Here is a 21,401-nt window from a genome sequence, read left to right as displayed (position 1 = left end):
AGGAGATAAATTGGAAGTTTCTCCTACAATCTGACGAGATAAAACCGGGCTGACAGATTCTTCATTTTGGACAGATTTGGGAATTTCTTTGCTTGTTCCATCTTCACAATCTGAATCAATATCCTTCACAATACTGGGAATTAAGTTAGAATCACAAAAAGTAACATGTATGGATTCCTCTATTGTCCTATGCTCCTTGAGATAAACTCTATAGGCCTTGCTTGTGGTGGAATATCCAACAAACATTCCTTCATATGATTTTGGATCAAATTTTCCAAGGTTTTCCTTATTGTTAAGTACAAAACATTTGCATCCAAAAACATGAAAATACTTAAGATTTGGAGGGGTTCCTTTCCATAGCTCATAAGGTGTTTTCTTTAACCCTTTTCTAATGATTGTTCTATTCAAAATATAACATGCTGTGTTCACAGCTTCAGCCCATAAGAATTTAGGAATTTCACTCTCACATAACATAGCCCTAGTCATTTCTTGAAGGCTTCTATTCCTTCTTTCAACCACCCCATTTTGTTGGGGGGTTCTAGGACATGAAAAATTATGAGAAATCCCTAAGTCATCACAGAATTTTTCAAAATCTTGATTTTCAAATTCTCTTCCATGATCACTTCTTAAATGAGCAATTTTCAAATCCTTTTCATTTTGAATTTTCTTACAAAGGGTGGAAAAAGCATGAAAAGCATCATTCTTATGAGCAAGGAAAAGTACCTAACCAAATCTAGAGTAATCATCTACCACCACAAGACCATAATGTTTACCTCCTAAACTTTGAGTTCTAGTAGGACCAAAAAGATCAATATGTAACATTTCCAATGGCCTTTTGGTTGAGATTCCATCTTTTGATTTAAAGGAGGATTTTACTTGTTTGCCTAATTGACAAGCGTCACAAGTAAGATCCTTATCAAACTTGATGTTTGGGATTCCTCTAACCAAATTTCTTTTGACTAGCTTAGAAATTTGATACATGCTAGCATGTCCCAACTTTCTATGCCAAAGCCATTTTTCAGATTCAAAAGATGTGAAGCATGTTACATTTTGTTCCTTTAAATCCTCAAGAGTTAATCCATACACATTGTTGCATCTTTTAGCTTCAAGAAGAACATTCCCAGTTTTCTCACACACAACTAAACAAACAGATTTCTTAAAGATAACTTCAAAACCCAAATCACAAAGTTGACTAACACTAAGCAAATTATGTTTCAAGCCATGTACAAGGAGAACATCATTTATACAAGAAGAAAAGTTTTTACCAACTTTCCCAACAGCCACAATTTTTCCTTTTGCATCATCACCGAAAGTGACAAGTCCTCCATCATAATCATCAAGCTTTATGAAGAAGGTTGCCTTTCCGGTCATATGCCTAGAGCATCCGCTGTCCATATACCACACATTTTCTTTCCTTTTGGATGCTAGGCACACCTGCAAAACAATGCTTAAGTAACCTTAGGTATCCAAATCTTTTTGGATCCTTTTACGTTAAACCATCTTCTATGTCCTAAGCCATTGTAATCAAAAACAATTTTATAAACTTTGTCACCAACCATTCTTTCACCGAAAAAGCATTGAATGGGAAAGTGTCCATTCCGATTGCATAATCTACAAAACCTTGGAGTTGCCTTTTTGTTAAAGTAGGTGGGATCTTGAAATCATGTGTCATTAGAAGATGAAGCAATATTTTCAAAATGTAAATTTTCAGATTTATAAAACCCCAACCCAGCTTTATCATAAAGAGGTTTTTGACTAGCCAAGATGTGATTCAAGCTTTCAGAACTTTGTGTAAATTTGGCCAAGTCTTCCTCAAGTCTTTTAACCTTTTTTAGCAACTCTTCATTTTGTTTAAAACAGTCCACATATGCAAGAACACAATGGTTACTTTCACAACTTCTAACTTGAGCTCTTAACTGTTTATTTTCTTCAACTAGATCACAAGCAGTTTCGGCCTCTCTCACTTTTTCTTTTAGAAAACTGTTTTCGGCCTTAAGAATGGTAATTTGCTGTTCAAGTTCTTGATTTTCCAGCAGAAAACATCTTATTTTTTCAGAAAGGTGGTCTATCATAAGATGAAGATCTTCAGTATTAGGGTTATGAAAGACTACCTGATCTATGTGGTCTGCCATGAGACATGTTTGTGACTTGGTCTCGGTTTCTTCATCATCATCATCAGAATCATTCTCCAAGTCTTCCCATGTGGCCATCAGTCCTTTCTTCCCTCTTTTTGGCTTTTCCTCCTTCTTCAGCTTGGGACAATCAGATTTGAAATGCCCCATTTCCTTGCAATTGTAGCAAGTTACCTTGCTGAGGTCTTTCTTCACTTTCCTTGTGCTGCTGCCTTTGCCTCTGAGCTTAGCCATTTTCCTGAATTTTTTTGCAAATAAAACAAACTCATTTTCAGAAGAGTTATCACTGGATTCATCATCCAGGGGGTTAGTCACAGAAGAAAATGCAATTCCTTTCTTTTTTGTATCTTTTTTCAAATAGGTATTTTCAAAAGCAAGAAGATTTCCTCTCAAATCATCAAGTGTTATGGAGTCTAGGCTACTGCTCTCAGAAATAATTAAAGCTTTAGTCTCCCACTCTTTTGTGAGACATCTCAACACTCTTCTCACTAGCACAGATTCTGAATGTTTGATTCCAAGAGCATCTAAGCCAATAGTGATGGCATTGAACCGTTCGAACAGTTCATTGATGGATTCTCCTTCCTTCATTGTAAACATTTCATATTCCCTGTTTAACATGTCTGTCCGAGTCTTTTTTACAATGGTAGTTCCTTCATGAGTGATTTGCAACTTGTCCCAGATTTCCTTTGCCGTTGTGCATCGTGATACTCGTCGGTACTCCTCAAAGCTGATAGCACAATTGAGCAGATTGGTTGCCTTGGCATTTAACTCCACCTTCTTCCTATCTTCCTCGGTCCAGCTTGCTTCCGGTTTAAGGGAGGTTACTCCTTGAGCATTTGTGGTAGTCGGAAATTTAGGACCTTCCAAGATGATCTTCCAAAGTCTGTAATCTACAGCTTGTACAAATATCTTCATCCTCTCCTTCCAATAGGTATAATTGTTCCCATTGAAAAGAGGAGGTCTGTTGCTTGATTGTCCTTCTGTCAGATTATAAGACACCACATTTGTGCCACTGTTTTCCGCCATTAGGATCTTTACTCCAAGCTGCAAAGCTTGATCTCTTTGAGACCAAGCTCTGATACCAATTGATGGTTTCAGTGGCTAAGAGAAGGGGGGGTTGAATCTTAGCCCCTTTTTCGCTTGCTAAAACTTGCTGGACTTTAGATGAGACTTTTCTGTTTTATCTCGTCCCTAGTCACGAGACATTTTCATTTTGTCTCGTTACTTGGCATGAGACATTTCTGAAGTTGCATCTTAAAAACAACCGAAGTTAAGTAGGAGAGAGAGAGAGAAAATAACACCCAGATATATCCTGGTTCAGCTGCTAAGTGCAGTGCAGCCTACATCCAGTCTCCATCACAACAATGATGGAATTTCACTATAATACTCCAGATTACAACTTGTAAAGTGCTAACCCAACTTACAAGGGGATTCCCACAGAATCATGAAACACAACACAGATGTACAAAGGAACTCTAAGACATCTATGGCTTTTTTCTTTTAATTTTGCACTCTCTGCCTTTTTCCGCTCTATGGCTTTTTCTTACAAACCTCACTGTTTGCCTTTTTCCATGAGACTCAAGACATGACAAAATTAAACAGAAAAATATTAAACAGAAGACATTGAAGGAGAAGAGAACTGCTAGCTTAGGTAGCTCTGAGAACTCTGTGCCTTGCACTCTCAAATCTTACTCCTTGAATCAAACCATGACAGTTCACCTCTTTTATAGAGAAGTGAAGCCTTCACAGTTGAAACACAAACCCGAGCTCAGCTTCCTTTCCTTCAACAAAAACCGGTTCGGCCATACAGAGAGAAGAGGTAACCATGTAAAAACCAACATGCAAATACCTCTAGTCCTTCCTTGGTCATCACTCTTCATCAATCCGAGCGCTCCATCCTTGGCTTCCTCTCCAAGATGGATTTCTGGCCCTTGATGCTTCATGATGATGATGACTTCATCTGCTTCAATCTCTGCCTTCAACCATCACTTCGCCACTCTAGCTACTCCCTGTGGTGGTTGATCAGAAACGAAGACAAGCCACGCCTCCAAGATCTTTCTGCTGGCCAAATCTTCTTCCTTCCTTTTGTGTATGAAGGATCCGAGATTACCTCACCAAATCTTACCAGATTAGGTGATAATCTTAGCCACAGCATACTTTTCTTTTTCTTTTTCGTGCCATCAACTCGATGGTCTTTAGCCTTGCTTTTCTTTCCTTTTGGTAGCTCCAAGTAGCTTCCATGGCTTCCTGTGTAATAACCGAAGAAACAAGAGGAAAGGGATGAGAGAGAAGAGAGAAAATATTCAATGGATTTGAACAATAATCAATGAACAAAGAGAGAGAAAGTAAAAGTTAATTCAAGTTTCCCACTTCCCTTTGTTGAGTAGCGTGTAATGTCATAATAGCCATCAAATCAATCTTCTCTCTCTTTCTTATGTTTCCAATGCATTAATTAAATTTGAAATCCTTCATAATAATGAAGTGGAATCCGTTGGAAGCATTTAGGCATTTCATTTGCTTCATGGATTCGAATAAGGCATGGAAACATTCATCAACATTGGGCTTGGTAGCAATAGGTTTCATTTTGGCCCAATTAGTAACAATTTCTTTCCTGATGGATTTTGAATCAAACATAGGAAGCTTTCTTTGGGCTTGGAGTAACAATATTAATCTAGCCCAGTTAATCAAAAAATTCAGCCATATATCATTGAATATTTTTGAATCAATGCTGAATTGGAAAGCAAATTCACACTTGGGCTGCAGCATTTTATTTTATTTTCGACCCATTTCAGTTCCTGCATTACAAAATTATTAATTAGCATATAATCAAATAACATTGTATTAATAATTTTGTAATTAGATATTTTAACAATGTTTGTTCATCATAAAAATTAATTTGAAGTTTTCCAAACTCATCAATTATTTTGCCAAAGCTAGACTTAAATCCTTGATCTTTGAATATGATTGATTCATTGCTAAATAAAAATATATATTGGTTTAGTAGTAACTGTTATATATTTTGGTGACTCTCACCAAACGAGAACAGTGGCAAAAAACTTGTATATATGGAGATTTATTTAATTAGGTCATTCACAACAAGTAAACTTATATATATGGTCTGAATAATTGAATTTTTGTTGTTGTTGAATTTTTTTCGAACTGAATTGTTGTGGACTTGATTGAGCTCAAGTGTTAATAAATTTTTGTTATTTTAAATTTTTTCCATTACAATGTTAAAATTTTGCTATTGCATTGTATTAAATTATTGAATTTTCGTTGTTATACCTTCTTTTTAACAGAAATGATATCAAGTAAACTTTCTCCAAAAGTCTCCTTCTTTTGCTCTTGATAGTGATAAAGATGGTAATGTGGAAGCTTGTAAAATTCATAAAAAATTTTTAATAGATGAAGAATATAATAATTATTAAATGACTTGTTCAGAGTTCAATTAATTAGTTGCTCATTGCAATAATTTAGTTGTTTTATTTACTACTTGAATTTATTTTAATATCGTATAAACTTGTGAGTTGTAAATTCGTGTTTTGATTTGTGAGTTTAGCGATAAATTTGTGTTATGAGTGGTGACTTTTAACTTGTTATAATTTATATTAGTCATGGGTAATTTATTTTATTTGAAATTTATTTCATTATTTATAAAATTATTTTTTTGTTATAAGATTTGTTATATTTTCTATTTTTTAATACATGAGGATTAATAATTTTTTTAAAGATTTAAAATTTAAGTTTATCGTTGGTTTTATCGTCCATAAAAAATTATTAATTTAATTATTAATTAATAATATATTATCGTCAAATTTACCGAGAAAAAAATTTGACGGTAAAAATTACTAACGAAAAATTTTTGACAGTAATTAGCGGCGGACGAAAAAATCTACCGATAAACAATCACTGGCGAGGTTTATACCGTCGGATTTATTCTGACAGTAAGCATATTACCGGTGGATTTTTTTTATAAATCCGATGATATTCAACATTTTTCTTGTAGTGTCAGCTACTATTACTACTTCTCTAGGTATAAATTTTAACTAAATTTCACATATACCACCATCAAAACTTGATTTTCAAATATAATTATAATTAAACAAAATATAAAAAACAATCAAAGATAGTAATTTTTTATGTAAATAGAGGTAAATACCAAATCGGTACTCAAAAGATTTTAGCGCTGACAAAATAGTACCTAACTTTTGTTATTGACAAAATAACCCTTGAAAGATTTTGAAATTTGACAAAATCACCCAATCGTGAAAGAATGACGTCACAATAAACGAACAAAATGCTGATGTAGTCGTCAAAAGAGAGTTTCGATGATGGCAGAGAGCTCCAATGATGTTTCTGGCGACCTTCTTCTTCGTGTTCGCTGCTTCTTCTTCTTTTTCAACATGCCGATGCATTCCCTTCCGCCATGGCAACTAAAAGAAGAAGACCACCATGGCACGCCACTGCACCTCGCCGTGTTTTTCGTGTTCACCACTTCTTCTTCAATATGTCGTTGCGTCCCTTCCGCGTCCCCTCCGACATGGCAGCACCTCGCCGCTGCGTCCCCTTCCGCCATGGCAAAGAAGTGTCCCCTCCGTCATGGCAAAGAAGAAGAAGAAGAAGAAGTTGGAAACATCGCTAGAGCTCTCTGTCATTATTGGAGCTCTATCTCTTCCGACAACCACATCAGTGTTTTTTGTTCACTGTGATGTCATCCTTCCATGGTTGGGTGATTTTGTCAAATTTTAAAATCTTCCATAGATTATTTTATCAATAACAAAAATTAGGTACCATTTTATCAACATCAAAATCTCTTGAGTACCAATTTGATATTTACCTCTATATAAATACCAAATAATATTTATAATATCTACATAATTAATAAACAATTATATTTGCATAAATAATCATTTTATCTCTGGTTAACGTTTTACTAAACAAAATACAAATGAGACATGATATAACACTATAACTATTGAATAAAAACAAATACGAACTACTCAGTAACAAGAGGAAATTGTTTGTAAAAGTAATTCACCTTTCAATTAAATTCTTGTAATATTTCTAAACCATGTATGTAATTTTCAGAAAGTAAGCTGGCTGGGGCTTTTCAATTATAAAAAGTGGACCATTTTGAGTCTCCCTTAAAATGTTTAAAAAATGAAGAGGACCATGTCGTGGAGTTATCCTGAAAAATTATTGAATTTAAAAAAATGCAAATAAAATAACAATCAGTAATATATTCTTATCAAGGACCGTCATATACACTCAATCCATGGCATCATCGATACAAACATATTCATGAGTCATGAGTCTCTCAAAGCAAAATTAAATTTTTGTTATGTGTTTAGTTTTTGGTCTCGTGTGTTGCATACTTCTCATGGGCAATAACAAGAAGCCTAATAGGACTTGGACATGGGGCTTCATTTAAAGCTCCAATAGTTGGATTAGTTATATGTTATTTATTTTATATATTGTACTTGTCAAATTGCATGCTTTTTTTTTTTTCAGTTGACTTAGAAAATTTTTGTGAAGAACAAATTCTGAGATGAGAATGGAAAGAGTTTGGAGAATAGAAAAGCATTTTTTACTTTTTTGTCGTGTCCTATTGACATTCCTAATTAATGTGATGGGTGATTTAAGATTTTATGACATTATATTTATAGGTATAATAATTTATGTACATTTTCTTATTAATATAAATTCTTAAGAAGAGTATAATTCCATGACAGAGATATAAATGTTACGTGTGATCCTCTCCATTAGCAGTGGGCAAACGAAGCTATAATGGGTTGAGTTGTAGAAATAAAGTTGAGTTATTGATGTTATGTTTAAAGGGTTTAAAAGAAGAATTTAATTTTGATAGATTAACAGTCTAAAATGTTTTACACAATCTTGTAATTATAATTATTTTTTTTAATAATAATTTATACAGTCAATATAAAAAATAGTTATTTTTATTAATATGATATTATGTGATTAGATGCACATGTGTAAAACGATTTTACAGTACATCAAAATTAAATTCTTTAAAAAAAAAAACAAAAGAAAAAGAATTGTATGTATGTAACCCTTTATGCAAAATGCAATTCAGGGTAGCTAGGAAGTTTCTTGTTCGATTTATCCAATAATGTCATGGTTAGAATTCAATAAGGTTAATATCTTGACTCAATATAAAATAACAATAATGTTTGAAGTAGGTCATGTATCATTAAACAACTTCTCAAATGAAATCTATTTGTTTTTCTTTCTCATAAATAAGTTTTAGGGTTTAACAGCTTGAGAAAAAACTAAGCACAAGACACAACAAAAACAACAATGTTATTCATACCACCACCAAGGCACATTTAAGAAACACGTCATTAAAGAAACCAACTAATCAGTTACTTTCAACTATACTAGTCGCAAAAAAGTTAATTTGTTTATCGTAAGAAAGAAGATCCACATAAAATTATAAAAAGACTTGAATAACGTAACAAATGGTATAAGGATTGCACGGTTTGAACCCCTAACCTTGAGGTTATCTGGAGACGACTCAACTGTTGCTCCAAAACTTCTCTGATTGCAAATTAGATGCAAGATTTTTTTTTTTCGCCCTTCAAAGAAAAATTAATGGGCATTCATTTTTGTACAGGCTCTAGAGAAATGCCAACTTAAGGAAACAATTAGTTGTCTACCAAATCTCTTGGACTCTTCTGGCGAGTTAAATCTGTGAACTTTTTAGCTTACAATATGAAATGGAGGTAACAACCACCAAATATTATATTTTTGCGAAATGTTATTGTTAATTTGTATCATTCAGGATTTGACAAATACTTGCATTGCATCCGTATACTCATTTGACTGAAATAGTCAAACTAAATATTACCAATTTTAACAGTGAGTGATGAAGGTGAAAACTGGAGTGTAGGGCAGCGCCAACTGTTTTGTCTAGGAAGAGTACTTCCTAAGAGGAACAGAATTCTTGTACTGGATGAAGCTACTGCCTCCATTGATTCCGCCACCGACGCCATTTTACAACGAGTTATCAGAGAAGAATTCTCAGAATGCACAGTTATAACGGTGGCTCACAGAGTTCCAACTGTAATAGACAGTGACATGGTCATGGTCCTGTCTTATGGTAAGTTGTTATAGTTATTTGTAAAGTTTCCTTAGATATAGCACTTCTTTAGTCATATCCACTTTCTTTTTTTGTTTTCTTCTTCCTTATGTGTGATCTGGTCACTGTAGGGAAATTGATTGAGTATGATGAGCCTTCAAAGCTTATGGAGAGAGATTCTTCATTCTATAAGCCGGTGTCAGAATATTGGTCCAACTGCAACAAGAATGTTCTCCAAAAAGACTAGTACTGAAGAGGACAATATATAACATGAACACATATAATAAGTTCAATGACATGGAATAGGATCCAATGTGAAACTGTGTTGTTTGAAGTTTTGGATGGAATGTTTCTTTCTACTGGAATGATGATAAATGAGCTGTCAGCGCCTTCTAAAGCAGAGTGTTTAACTTGAAGACATTGGTGATTCTTATGGTAATTTATTCTACACAAGTTTATAACCACAAACTTAACCTTTCTTGGTATTACTTTCTCTTTCGTGAATTTTAGTAGTGTGGTTTGTATTCATATAACACGAGAGAGCAAAGATACAAGAATTTCTTGAAAGCTAAATTATGATTTCATGATTAAGTCTGAATCTGACCCTATTAGGTAAGCTAAGTGCATAATTTAAGGTCGTGAATGAATTCAGTTGTTAATCCTGTAACTCTTTTATATGTCAAATATCAAAAATCATAAGTCGTGTTGTTTTATTGCATTAAGCTTTAATCTAAAATGTTATGGGAAAAAAAAAAAGAAGATATTGCATTTTTTCTTTGTCTCCAGTATACAGAAACCCTCATGACAATAGGACAATATTTAAATGCAGTTAACTAAACCAAGCCCCTGATGAGTTGTCTAACTGCTCATCCTTCAAGGCAAGACAAGATCATCTGAACAAACTCTAACCACCTCTAGGGTAGAGTTACCTAACTGCCCCTGCACCCACACTATATATTCTGCAGTTGCAGTGTACTTCATGAGTTAATTTAAACATAACACAATCAATTTCATAATCTGTCTCACACACTAGAATCTTCTGAACTCGAATATTATGGTATCAAAGCTTAAGGAGTGCTCAATACAAAGATGGTTTTGTTTGGGTATCCAACTTTCTCTAGCTTAAAAGGCTTAGGGCTTTCACTTGGCCCTTTTCGCAAGCACTGCCGCCAACAGTGAGAGTAATGCCTCACTACCCAATTTATTCATCGCAGCACCTCCGGCAAAGGACAAACATACCGAGGCAAATGTGGACCATTTTGAGTCACCGTTAAAACGTTTAAAAAATGATGACCATGTGGAGCCACCCTGAAAATAATGTCAATAAAATAAGAATCAGTAATAAATCCTTGTCAAGGACCAACATATAAATTTAGGTTGCTATTTCCACGAACACATCTTTGTTCACATCTTCATGTGTACAGCAAACCAAAAATTGAAGTGGAGACTGACAGGATTAATATGCCAACAAAATAGGTCATGGAAGAGAGAGAGTAACACCAATACTTTAACATGAAAAATTCCTCTTAATGAACAGGCAAAAAACCACGTGCCAACACTCCGAAAAAATCCACTATATTAAAATAGTTACAATATAGTGTACCACAGAAAGACACTCTTATACTACAATTTGTAGTACCAAGTGAGTACTAGATTGTATAATCAAACTCTAATGTGTATCACTCACAACCCATAGAATTTAATCCCAATGAAGTTGTAGCAATTTGTCTAAATCTGTAATTTTAACAGCCAAAGGGGGGTAAAGGTTACCTTGAGGTTGTTGGACTCAAGTGAATACATTAGTAGAGTCTTAGAAGGGTAAATTAGAATCTGAATTCCTTCATGGTGGATATATATGGTGTCAATGCTTAAAATATAAAAAATTCATTTGCATAGTAATGCTCTAAGTCTCTAACTCCTCCCCAAAGTGGTTCATGAATTCTCTCAATAGTAGGGGAGTTCACGAGTTGGTAACATGATAAAGATCATCATCATCACTGATACAATTTGAGTGGTGGTGGCAGTGGTGGTTGAAAGATTGTCATGGTGATGTTTCTCCAGTGACGAAATAGGGCACCATAGATCATTGTTAAATGAATAGGCACTAAAAGATATTAACAATTACATGACACCGTGAAGCATCATATTTTCAGAGATGACCCGAAATTAATATTCTCTAGATAGACTTTCCCTTATTATATCTTTAGAAAGATATGAAACACAGTACAAACCTGTTCAACTGCCTTCGAGATAATGATCTCCGTTTCTTGCATGAATTGATCCAACACCTTTTTGCATGAACGAGGTCCAATCAATGTTCGACAGGATGGAATCTACATAGAAAACTTGGCCACAATGGGTAATCCATACCAAAGATGCAAAATCTTGCCATGCCATAGTATTAAAACTATGCAAAAAACTTGAAACAATACTTGGGAACTAAAATATGCTTTGATCAGGGCATATGTCAGCACTAGATAAAATCATTCTAGGGCCTTCAGATGATAAGATCACTCATCCACTAGAATAAGTGCAAAATTTGATATCCCATCGAATAGAATCAAGCAACAATAAAACGAACCTGTTCCCAACTGTCAGCAGCTAGCCACAGTGGATCAAACTTTGCGCTGCTGCTTTCTTTGGTAGCAGTGCTTGATGAATTCAATAATTCAGCTTCTAATTTTTCCTTAATGTCATCGGTATCATCATCATCCAGACGAATTGCAGCCAGAGTAGATAGCAATATCAAAGCCTGCATAGGATTAAGACTTTGGTTAAGAACATACAAGAATACAACATGGATTCAACAGCCAAAGAAATATTATTCATGAAAAATTGACCACATCATACACAACGGCGAGCAGACTTCGCGGCGGTTGGAATGTCATCTTTGCCTATGCAAAGAAGGTTAATCTGCCTATGCATCTCAAACCTTCTTTCAAAACACATCTTCATTCGCATCAGGACATTCTTAGCTTCATTCCTAACCTTTTCTTCTACAACACCCCTTGCATAATCCTCTAAACTCTCAATCATTTTCTTCCTTGTGCATCCATCCATACCAAGTTGAGTAAGTGGTGTAATTAATTGGGAAACAGTTGATTCCATCTTATTCCTGAGAACTTCCCTTATTGATCGCCAAGGATCTATAATATCTCCATCAGAGAGTTCTTTTTCAATGGATCCAGACAAAGCTTCTTTTAGTTTTTCCTGCAGTGGCACTACCATCAGAAAACCTTCTAAGAATAGCAATGATATATAAAGTTTAAACAAGCCAAAGTTATCCCATGCTTTAAAATTATGATGTGGGTCCCACTCATTTTCTCTCCCAACATGGCCTTTTTTCAAGTTTTTCAGAAGTTACAAACTGTTGTAGAAGTTATCAACCTTTTGTTTTGAAGTTACAAGTTAATTTTCCGACTTACGTACTAAAGTTTGTCTAGTAGAAACTTTAAACGGTTGTTAAAACTTAAGATTCATGATTACTCAGCAGAAATATTGGAGTAACTAGACAATAGAGAGAAAGATAATAATTAATATATTACTTGTATAGATTGTTATTTTGTTAAAATAGAAAAGATCAATATATATAGAGAATGGAGAGTAATAAATGTAAAGCACCTATCAATTATTCTCCATTAACGCATCATCTAAACTACTAATCACTATCTAACAAAAAAAAAAAATCTCTTCTCATATTTCGAAAACGGTTATACAAATAACAATTCCATTATAAAAAGGTAGTCTTTCAACCATAGAAACAAACCAACTGGCATAAAAAAAACTCGTTTTTTTTTGTTTACTTTTGATATGTCATTATTATTTGAAAGTAAGTGTCAATGATATTTTTATCAACCTAACCCTTACACTTAGATGACTCTTATTACTTATGCGAAGTTTCAACTTCCAAACCATAATAAGAATTTGAAACTGAGTGTGATTTTTCTTCCATGAACATATATAACTAAATACTGAGCTTGAAGATAGTCTCTCAGGGAGGCAGGGAACACAAGACATGATTCATCAATACCTTACACGATGAAGTAAGTACTGAGACAATATCACACTGCAATTTCTTCCTTACTCCAATTTTGTGCTTATTTGACATTTCAATGACAACATCTGTGCAAGGTTAATGTATTTAAGTCTGCAACTCACTTGAGATCATAATTACATGAAATTTCAAAAGCTAAATTCGGAAAGATTTATAAAATTTAACATATTAAACAGTACTAAAAGCTAGCAACCCTTTACTCCAACACCTACTTAAATAATTGAACAGCAGAAAAGCTAGCAACCCTTTATTTCAATTTATTGTTGTCTAACAAATACTCACTCCATTTGAAAATAAATATGGCTTATTGGCTTTCGCTAATTTGATACATTGAAAAATCAATATATCTATCTGGATACATTAATGTCTAGATATATTGATTTTTAAATGTACCAGTTAGATATTTGCATAGGATAAAAAAAGGATAGTTCGGTGCACAAGCATCCCGCGTTAACACAGGGTCCGGGGAAGGGCCGCACCTAGAGCGTGTAATGTACACAGCCTAACCTGATAATTACATCAGTGGCCATTTTCACGGCTTGAACCTGTGACCTTGAGGTCGCACGGAGACAACTCAACTGTTGTTCCAAGACTCCCTTTTGTTTATATATATAATGTACCTGGACAGGCTTTGTCGAAGTTAGACAAACAAGACTCAATGCAACTACTAGCAGCTGCATAAAAATCCTCCCCTTGATTCAATGATGTTTGAAATGTGTGCTTGAACTCGTTCAAAATTGTAGATCCTATATGCTCCAATGCAGATACCAATGCTGGTTCAAAAAGCTGACCAATCAAAGGGACATTATGAACTTCATGAGTCGGGACTTAATTATAAACAAAATGCAGTGGCCAACAATCCAAAAATTTAAATTGTGACTTATTCAATAATCATTAATATATCACCCATATCTATTTCTCTTTCAACAATCATCAGTTAATTGACAATGACGAAAAAGAAAAGGTTGAACTAGTATAATTGCAAGAAAATTAAAATAATGTACCTGCAACAATTTTTCTTTAAGTTGATTTCGGTATATAGATCTTGAACCTTCATCATAGTAAGTGGTTTCAGCATCATACCTAGATGAAAACAATATGTCAATATCCCTTCAACCTGAATCGCAACTAACTTTTACACGATATTTCAACATGCGATATAGGCACTCAAAACTTGAGACAACTGTTTTAAAGATACTGCATTTGCATACACTAAGATAGCACACAAAAAACCACAACAATAAAATCACAACACAATTCAAAGTTGTTTCTATAGAGATTGCATAAGGAACCTAAAAAGCTTAGGATTACATATTTGTTGCACATGAAACTGCCACATTGCAGGACTGCAGAATGAAATTGGGAGAAAAATATGAACCCATCTTTTTCCAACACATAGAACAATCAAAACCATTGCCACTGCTAGCACCTACTTAAGCAAAATTCGATACCAAAACATATTCTTTCATGTAGGGGGGCAAAGATAAAGAACAAGAAATTCAATGCTCTACTCTCATGAAGACTAGGATCAAAGAATGACATATATGTCAAAAAACTACTAGAATTAGCCAAAAGCTTACAGTATAGTATAGGTTCTTTATGCGACATCCAATGATTGAGCCACTAATGTTATGCTGTCAAGAAAAATGACTTATACTCACTCTGACAAACAAGTATCAATTTGTAAACTGAGCCTATTCACAAATTCAGGAGTGGTTCTGCGATTCATATCCTCTTCCAATTGATGCCATTCCTGATTCGAAAGAAACTTCCCTAGCATTAGTATTTACAAATGCAGAAATAATATTGGGAGTTTATAACCAAAATTATTTTATTTCATTTTCGGATGTTTATTGCTTAATCTTTTGTTGATATGTTCTCTGCTTTCTTAGAGGCAAACATTACACATTCATGACAATGTGTCACCTTCCGCACATGTGGGATGTCACATTATACCTTTAGCATATTTGGAATGCCACTTAGTTCTGACACTTTATCAATACACTAGCAACAACAACGATAACTAAGACCTGTCTGATTAGGTTGTATCAGCTACATAAGCATAAATCAAATGATCCTATAGCTTCATGTTTAAACTTTAAACCATTAATATTGAAATCTCTTTGACTAATTTGGCTATGGTTTTTTTTAAGTCTCCCTTTACTTCCAATTATAGAACTACTCTTCATCTGATCTACTCTCCCTTCTTAAGTCTCTCTCAGAATAACTAAAGGTTTTCACTAAACATGTCCAAACCACTTGACGCAATGATTCTACATTTGGCACCATTTCAACTTTCCTACTCATAAGGGTATCTCTTTCTGAGGCGGGGGAGTCTTGCAACTAAATCTGACAGTGTAACATTGTTAAATACCTAAGGACAACAGATAATTACACCTTAAAAACTAGCTATTAAAAAGGAAGAACCACTCTCCTTAAATACAACATCAAGTATCTCATACTACGTGGGGTTTCGGGCACTCCATAATACCGAAGTCCCTAACATATTAGAATTAATTAGGTTCATATATCAAGGATATTGGCAATAGATTAACTTCATAATTATGATCCTTAAACAATGGTAGCACTTACGTCTTTATGTATGTATATGTTTGTATATTGAATAAAATCAATTAATTAATTCAGTCAAATAAGAATCTCCTTTTTTTCAAGTACTCCTAATACCTCCTTTGCAGCTAAATTCTCATATTTCTCCCTGGCAATTTTTTCACATCGAACAGTAGCAACCATAACCTACAATTTGATCAAGCGACAACAGATTAATACAAAAGATAGTATACACTTTGGTTGTTGAAATAATAAAGATTTAACAGAAAAGTCCCTGAAAGAAAATTTGCTAAAATTTTTTATCTCGAGAGCTAATATAATTTTGTTAACCTTCATTTGTTAAATTTCATGTTATGTCTGACTGAAGATTAATTCAGTACTGTTTTCAATAATATATACAATGAAGATCGATGTGCCATGGAGCAACCTCTTTTTTTTGGAGGATTAAAGTATAAGCATTTGAAATTTTTGTGAGTAATATGTTAAAATATGTTAGGAACCATAATGTAGATTTACTCTAAATCCAACTGAGGTTTACCTTATGAGAAGGAAGGTCGAGGTCCTTGTCTGCCTTAATCTTTTCCCAGATTTCCTGAGAACTGTAAGCAAAGTCTGATGCATGAACTACTCCATACAAGTCCCGAGCAAGCTCATCTTGAACTATTGAATGGCAGATTTGTTGCCTCAAGCCCGCAACCTACATTGAAAATAATCCAAAGAAACAGAAATGTCATGTAAATTATCAAATATGAGATAATCAAAAGTACATAACCAAATTGTATGATCCAACTTTCCTACACATCTTAAAACTTACACGCTTACTCCCTTCGTTTAATATATCTATCAAGTTTAAAAAGTACTGCAGTTTCGATATAGTTTTCCATTTCCATTATCAAGATAACATTAACTAGTTTTCCCAATAATACACTTAAAAAAATAATTGTGATGATCGAAAAAACATTGACTATATATTTACTCAGTTGCGGGTAATTTTGACTACTAATAGAATTTAATATATTTTAAGATATAATTATACTTATCCTAATGTGTAATTTTTTTTAATAATTATATTAACAGTAGGAATAGTTATGCAAAAATGAGGTGTACTCAACCACATATCTTAATAATGGCCAACTTAAAACCATCAGCAAGTAATAACCCAAGGCCAATGAGTTATAACTCAAATGGCATAGTCTCCCCATACTCAATTAAGAGGTTGCGGGTTCGAGTCTTCTATCTTTGGTAAAAAAAAAAAAGTAATAACCCAAGGAGCTAGCCTACAGTTCATACCTCCAACTTAAATTGCTCTTCTTTATGTTCATAACTAGAAAGAGCAACGACCTCAACCTGGAGTTTGTTTCCAAGAACAAATAGTTATTATGAAATATGAACTGCCAATAGATTATGCTAAAAACAAGAAACGCTCAGTAAGTTTAGCAATGATGAGCTTACACTGAAAAATTCGCTTAGTGCAGCCTCGTTGTGGGAGTCTGGTTTAGATTTAGTAAAACTTTCCCATATCTGTAGAGAAAAGGGTAAATTGACAAAGGACAATGTAAATTATATAACAATTCAGTGACGTTATATGAAGGTAAAATCACTGGATTACCTTCTCAATATCTGTTAGCAAAAGCTCTTTTAAGCGTTCAAATGGTGTCTATAAGAAGAAAGGTCATCATGTTATATTATGGAAAAATTGCACAGTTGCTTTAGAATTGAATTACCTCAAAATATTTTTCTTACGCACCCTTGTTTTATCGCGGATGACAAAAAGCAATGTTATTTTGCGTGGAGTAAACAATTTCATCTTGACCTGAAAAAATGAGCATACAATTTAATAAATGACTACTTTTCAGGATTCAAGTCAGTTATTTGTTGCTGATAAGCTTCCAAATTATACCTGAAAGATAGTTTTCAAAAGTGGCCTATTCGCTGCATTGTGGCGGCCAATGTCATGGCACCACCTTCACAAGCATTGCATAGCAAAGAAGAATATGATGGGTTAAGTGTCTAAAAGGTTTTTATACTATCAATTTATTCAAAATTAAACAAAAAAGGGAACTCACATGTTTATAAGAACTATATCTGAGACCGCTAGAGCAAAAAGAGCACTCTGACTTTCGAATGAAGTATCATCCTGCAATAAAGATAATTTCAGTACAAGGAAAAGCAGAACTATTAACCCTTAGCTTTGTTATATTTTTTTACCAATGTCAAACTCGCATGTTACAATAGTCAAAATTTCTAAATATTAACTGCTCCCTATCAGAGTGCAAATGCAGCATTAGAAATATTATGGGACTCTGTTCTGCTATGAACACACAAAACTCAGAGAGCGAGATAGAAAAACCATTAATCTAACATTTTACTCAAAAAGTAGATAAAAGAACATTACATGCACGGAAAGAAAAAAAGGAAATGAATGTTATAGGAAGTAGGAACTCCAAAATGTCATAGGGGACTCATGTCCTGATGTCCACACATACATAAGAACTTCCAATATATTAAATGTAAGATGGTTATGCTGCTCTGGATATTGGCAACATATTCTGAATCACCAGAACAGAATTAAAAATAAGGTAAGATAAAACATTAACAACTAAAAATCATCATTTAGAGAGAGAGAGAGAGAGAGAGAGAAGAACCTCTTCTCCATGCTCCATTCCATCAGTTCCCTCCAAATCCAACACAAGTGTGCAAGGCTCAATGCCTGCACACCTAGCAATCCAGATTCCTTTGGTTGTTCGAGACCTAAAAACAAGCAAATATTTACACCAGGTGTAAGTCTTGTCAAATAACTTTGTATATGGCCGGGGAATGGGGATTACAAGAACTACTTGCCTTCCATCATCAGCATTCATTTCTTTGAAATCGGTGTCAAACAAAGAATTTAAGAGTGTGCTCTTCCCTGCCCAAAGTTTGATTGAGCATGAGTATCAAAAACACCTTTACTATATATGGTTCCACTCATGTTATGAGATTAAATAACATGCAAAAGAATACACTAAAACTTGTTTATACTAACTTATATTTTAAATAAATAAATAAACAGTTACGAAAACAAAATGGGATTGTGGAGGGAGGCAAGAAAGCATACCGCTACTTTGGGGACCCATGATAGAAACTACAGCATACGATTGACCACATTTATCTAATTCCATCTCCTTAACAAAGTTTTCAGCATCAGCAACATTGAATTTGCCATCTCCATCAATAAGCTGAGTTGGATAACATGGATAAGCCAATGCTCCAGCAGCAAAAAGGGGTACTGGTGACCCCGCAGAGTAGAGTTCATCCCCCAGTGACCATTCCCCCCATCCACCTGAAAAAATAAAATAAAATAGAAAACATGAAAAGAAAACTGGGATAAAGACTGCTAAAATGTTCAATTCATAGCATCTCGATACAAATATATTCTCAGTGTTGCTTGCGACATTTCTACAAATCATATGACCAATTAATCCATGGATCAATATAGAAGTGAATTTGGCAAAATCCCTATTTGGTACGGCTATTCAAAGAAGCATGCAATGTAATATAATGAGATCACATAATACTAAACCAATGGCCTGAAGATTTTTGTTAACCGTTTAGATTGTTCTATAATCTATAGAGTAGAATGAAGAAATTGCAGTATTTACTAAAATAAAAATGGCAAATGCCCCCCATTGGCATTCAGCTCATCCCCCATGACCCATCTTAAAAAGGTCCCCACTTCATTCATTCAAACAACGCCAATATCAATAAATAATAAATAAATTGAGCAACAAACAAACAAACAAATAAACCCTACTACAAGTTTTAATTTTTACGCTTCAGTTGTTGAACTTGAAGGAAGCCCTTCAATCCAGATGGGTCTCACGAGATTATCTTAAATAAAGTCGGCAGCACTATACTCAACAATTCTATGGATTTTCTCTAAAGCTGAGATTTTTCTCCAGTTATCTTAAACAAATCTCAAATTCTCAAAATTTAATACCCAAGCAGATAATCAGAGTTAGTTGGCATGAAATTAAAGTGAATAATAATAATAATGATGAATTGATGATGCTAATAAAACAAAACTAGTATGTTAATTCAGCCTTGGGAAGAAAACCGATCAAAAAGAAGTTTGCGTGATATTTGATCAACGATCGTAATTGAATGGCTGGAATAATGCATGAATCAGATACAAAGATCAAAATAATAACGGAACAGAAATTGAAAATAACGTACTCATGTTCCTTTTGTTCTTTCTCTGTGTTGGAGACTGGAGAGTGGAGAGAGCTACTTAGTAAAGTGACAGAACTGAGTTGACCGTACAAAGACTTCGGAAAGGAACCCATTCATCGTGGCATCTATAATTCGAAGATAAATAAAGTTCTTGACTTTTTTTTTTTTAATAGTGGACGAAAGGTGGTATTACCCACTAAAATGACTTATCAGGAGAGATTAACGGCGCTATGGGAGCCGTCAGATACCGCGATGAAGAAGTCGATGCCATTATGCCAAAAACGTCACTGACGTATTGACCAAAACGTTACCGATGTTTTGTTGTATATCATTGACACGTGACAAGTCTCTCCCTTTCCACACGTTAACCAAGAAACCATTACCAATCCTTTTCTTCTTTCATTCTTTCTTCTTCAATCGGGACTCGAGAGTCTCCATCCCTATTATTCTATTCTGTTCGAAATACAAAACTAAAAAAAAAAAAATTTAGCGTCAATAATTTTGTTAAATTTTGACCAGTATGTAATCAATAAAAAAAAAAGTGAGTTATTAGATAAAATTTTATATTAATCTCATATAATTAAAACTATTATTAATAACTATTTAATAGCTACAAATCACAAAAATTACTGACTCTCTAATATTCTTCAATTAAAAATTAGTATTTTACTTACAGTCAAAAATAAAAAAATGTTAGTATTTTAAATATTTTATTATTAATTAGTTAGCGTTAATCCTATTCTTTTGAGCTAAACATTCTAGAAACAAACAATATATAATTTTTTTAAATTAATTTTTTGTTAAGTAGATAAATAAATTAATTATTAGTTGATTAGGAATAGTTAAAAAATATGTTTTCTTTGTTATAGTTATAATAGTAGTATAGTAGTATTAGTTGTTAGCGTTGATAAATTGTTGTTAGTGTATAGTATTAGTTTTTTTTTTTTGTGACTAGTGTATAGTATTAGTTGGATCTTAGTATATATTTTTTTAATTTTAGTTTAGTTTAATTAATTTTTTTAAAAAACATAAATTTTATTAATTTTAGTTTATTTTATATAATTTATTTGAAAAACAGTTCGTTTTAGAATTTTAGTTTTGTTTTATGTTTTTTTTTTTTTTGAAAAACATACCTTTTTAGTAATTTTAGTTATATTTTAAATAATTTATTAGGAAAACATAATTATTTAATAATTTTAGTTTTATTTAAAATAATTAATTTCAAAACAGAATTATTATTTAATTAAGATGTAATTTTTTAGTGATTTAGGTTTTTAAGTTAAAAGTTGACTAAAATATATTAGTCTTGATTATTATTTAATGAGTATGGGTTATT

At 33.5% G+C, this 21,401-nt stretch overlaps 1 protein-coding gene across 2 annotated transcripts; it reads right to left on the bottom strand.

Moving 5' to 3' along the window:
* Window positions 1-9,969: 9,969 nt before the first annotated feature.
* Window positions 9,970-20,480, bottom strand: LOC112776452 (protein ROOT HAIR DEFECTIVE 3 homolog 1). Of its 2 annotated transcripts, none has more exons than XR_003189948.3 (20): window positions 20,069-20,480; window positions 18,951-19,175; window positions 18,695-18,761; window positions 18,499-18,604; window positions 17,920-17,990; window positions 17,754-17,817; window positions 17,601-17,666; window positions 17,463-17,510; window positions 17,306-17,374; window positions 17,144-17,200; window positions 16,392-16,550; window positions 15,971-16,039; window positions 14,947-15,038; window positions 14,290-14,368; window positions 13,906-14,071; window positions 13,262-13,353; window positions 12,072-12,441; window positions 11,813-11,983; window positions 11,463-11,564; window positions 9,970-10,539 (listed from the first exon to the last, which is right to left on the bottom strand). XR_003189948.3 is itself a non-coding variant. In XM_025820619.3 (20 exons), the coding sequence occupies exons 1-20, from the start codon at window positions 20,070-20,072 to the stop codon at window positions 10,372-10,374; spliced, it is 2,235 nt and encodes a 744-aa protein (XP_025676404.1). In that variant the 5' UTR covers window positions 20,073-20,480; the 3' UTR covers window positions 9,970-10,371. The 2 variants fall into 2 exon arrangements, 1 of the variants encoding a protein (XP_025676404.1); XM_025820619.3 differs by having other exon boundaries at window positions 12,082-12,441.
* Between the last annotated feature and the right edge of the window lie 921 nt (window positions 20,481-21,401).

The sequence above is a fragment of the Arachis hypogaea genome, chromosome 19, assembly GCF_003086295.3.
Source record: "Arachis hypogaea cultivar Tifrunner chromosome 19, arahy.Tifrunner.gnm2.J5K5, whole genome shotgun sequence".
NCBI classification, from domain to species: Eukaryota; Viridiplantae; Streptophyta; class Magnoliopsida; order Fabales; family Fabaceae; genus Arachis; species Arachis hypogaea.
The sequence above is the reverse complement of the archived record's forward strand: the minus strand, read 5'-3'. Positions and strand labels throughout refer to the sequence as shown.

Excerpts from the sequence above, each read along its gene's own strand:
- LOC112776452 (XM_025820619.3), bottom strand. Across the intron at positions 18,605-18,694 it reads ATGAATGCTGATGATGGAAG|GTCTCGAACAACCAAAGGAA; the intron begins GCAAGTAGTTCT and ends GCTTGTTTTTAG. Across the intron at positions 17,375-17,462 it reads TGCTAACAGATATTGAGAAG|ATATGGGAAAGTTTTACTAA; the intron begins GTAATCCAGTGA and ends TTTTCTCTACAG.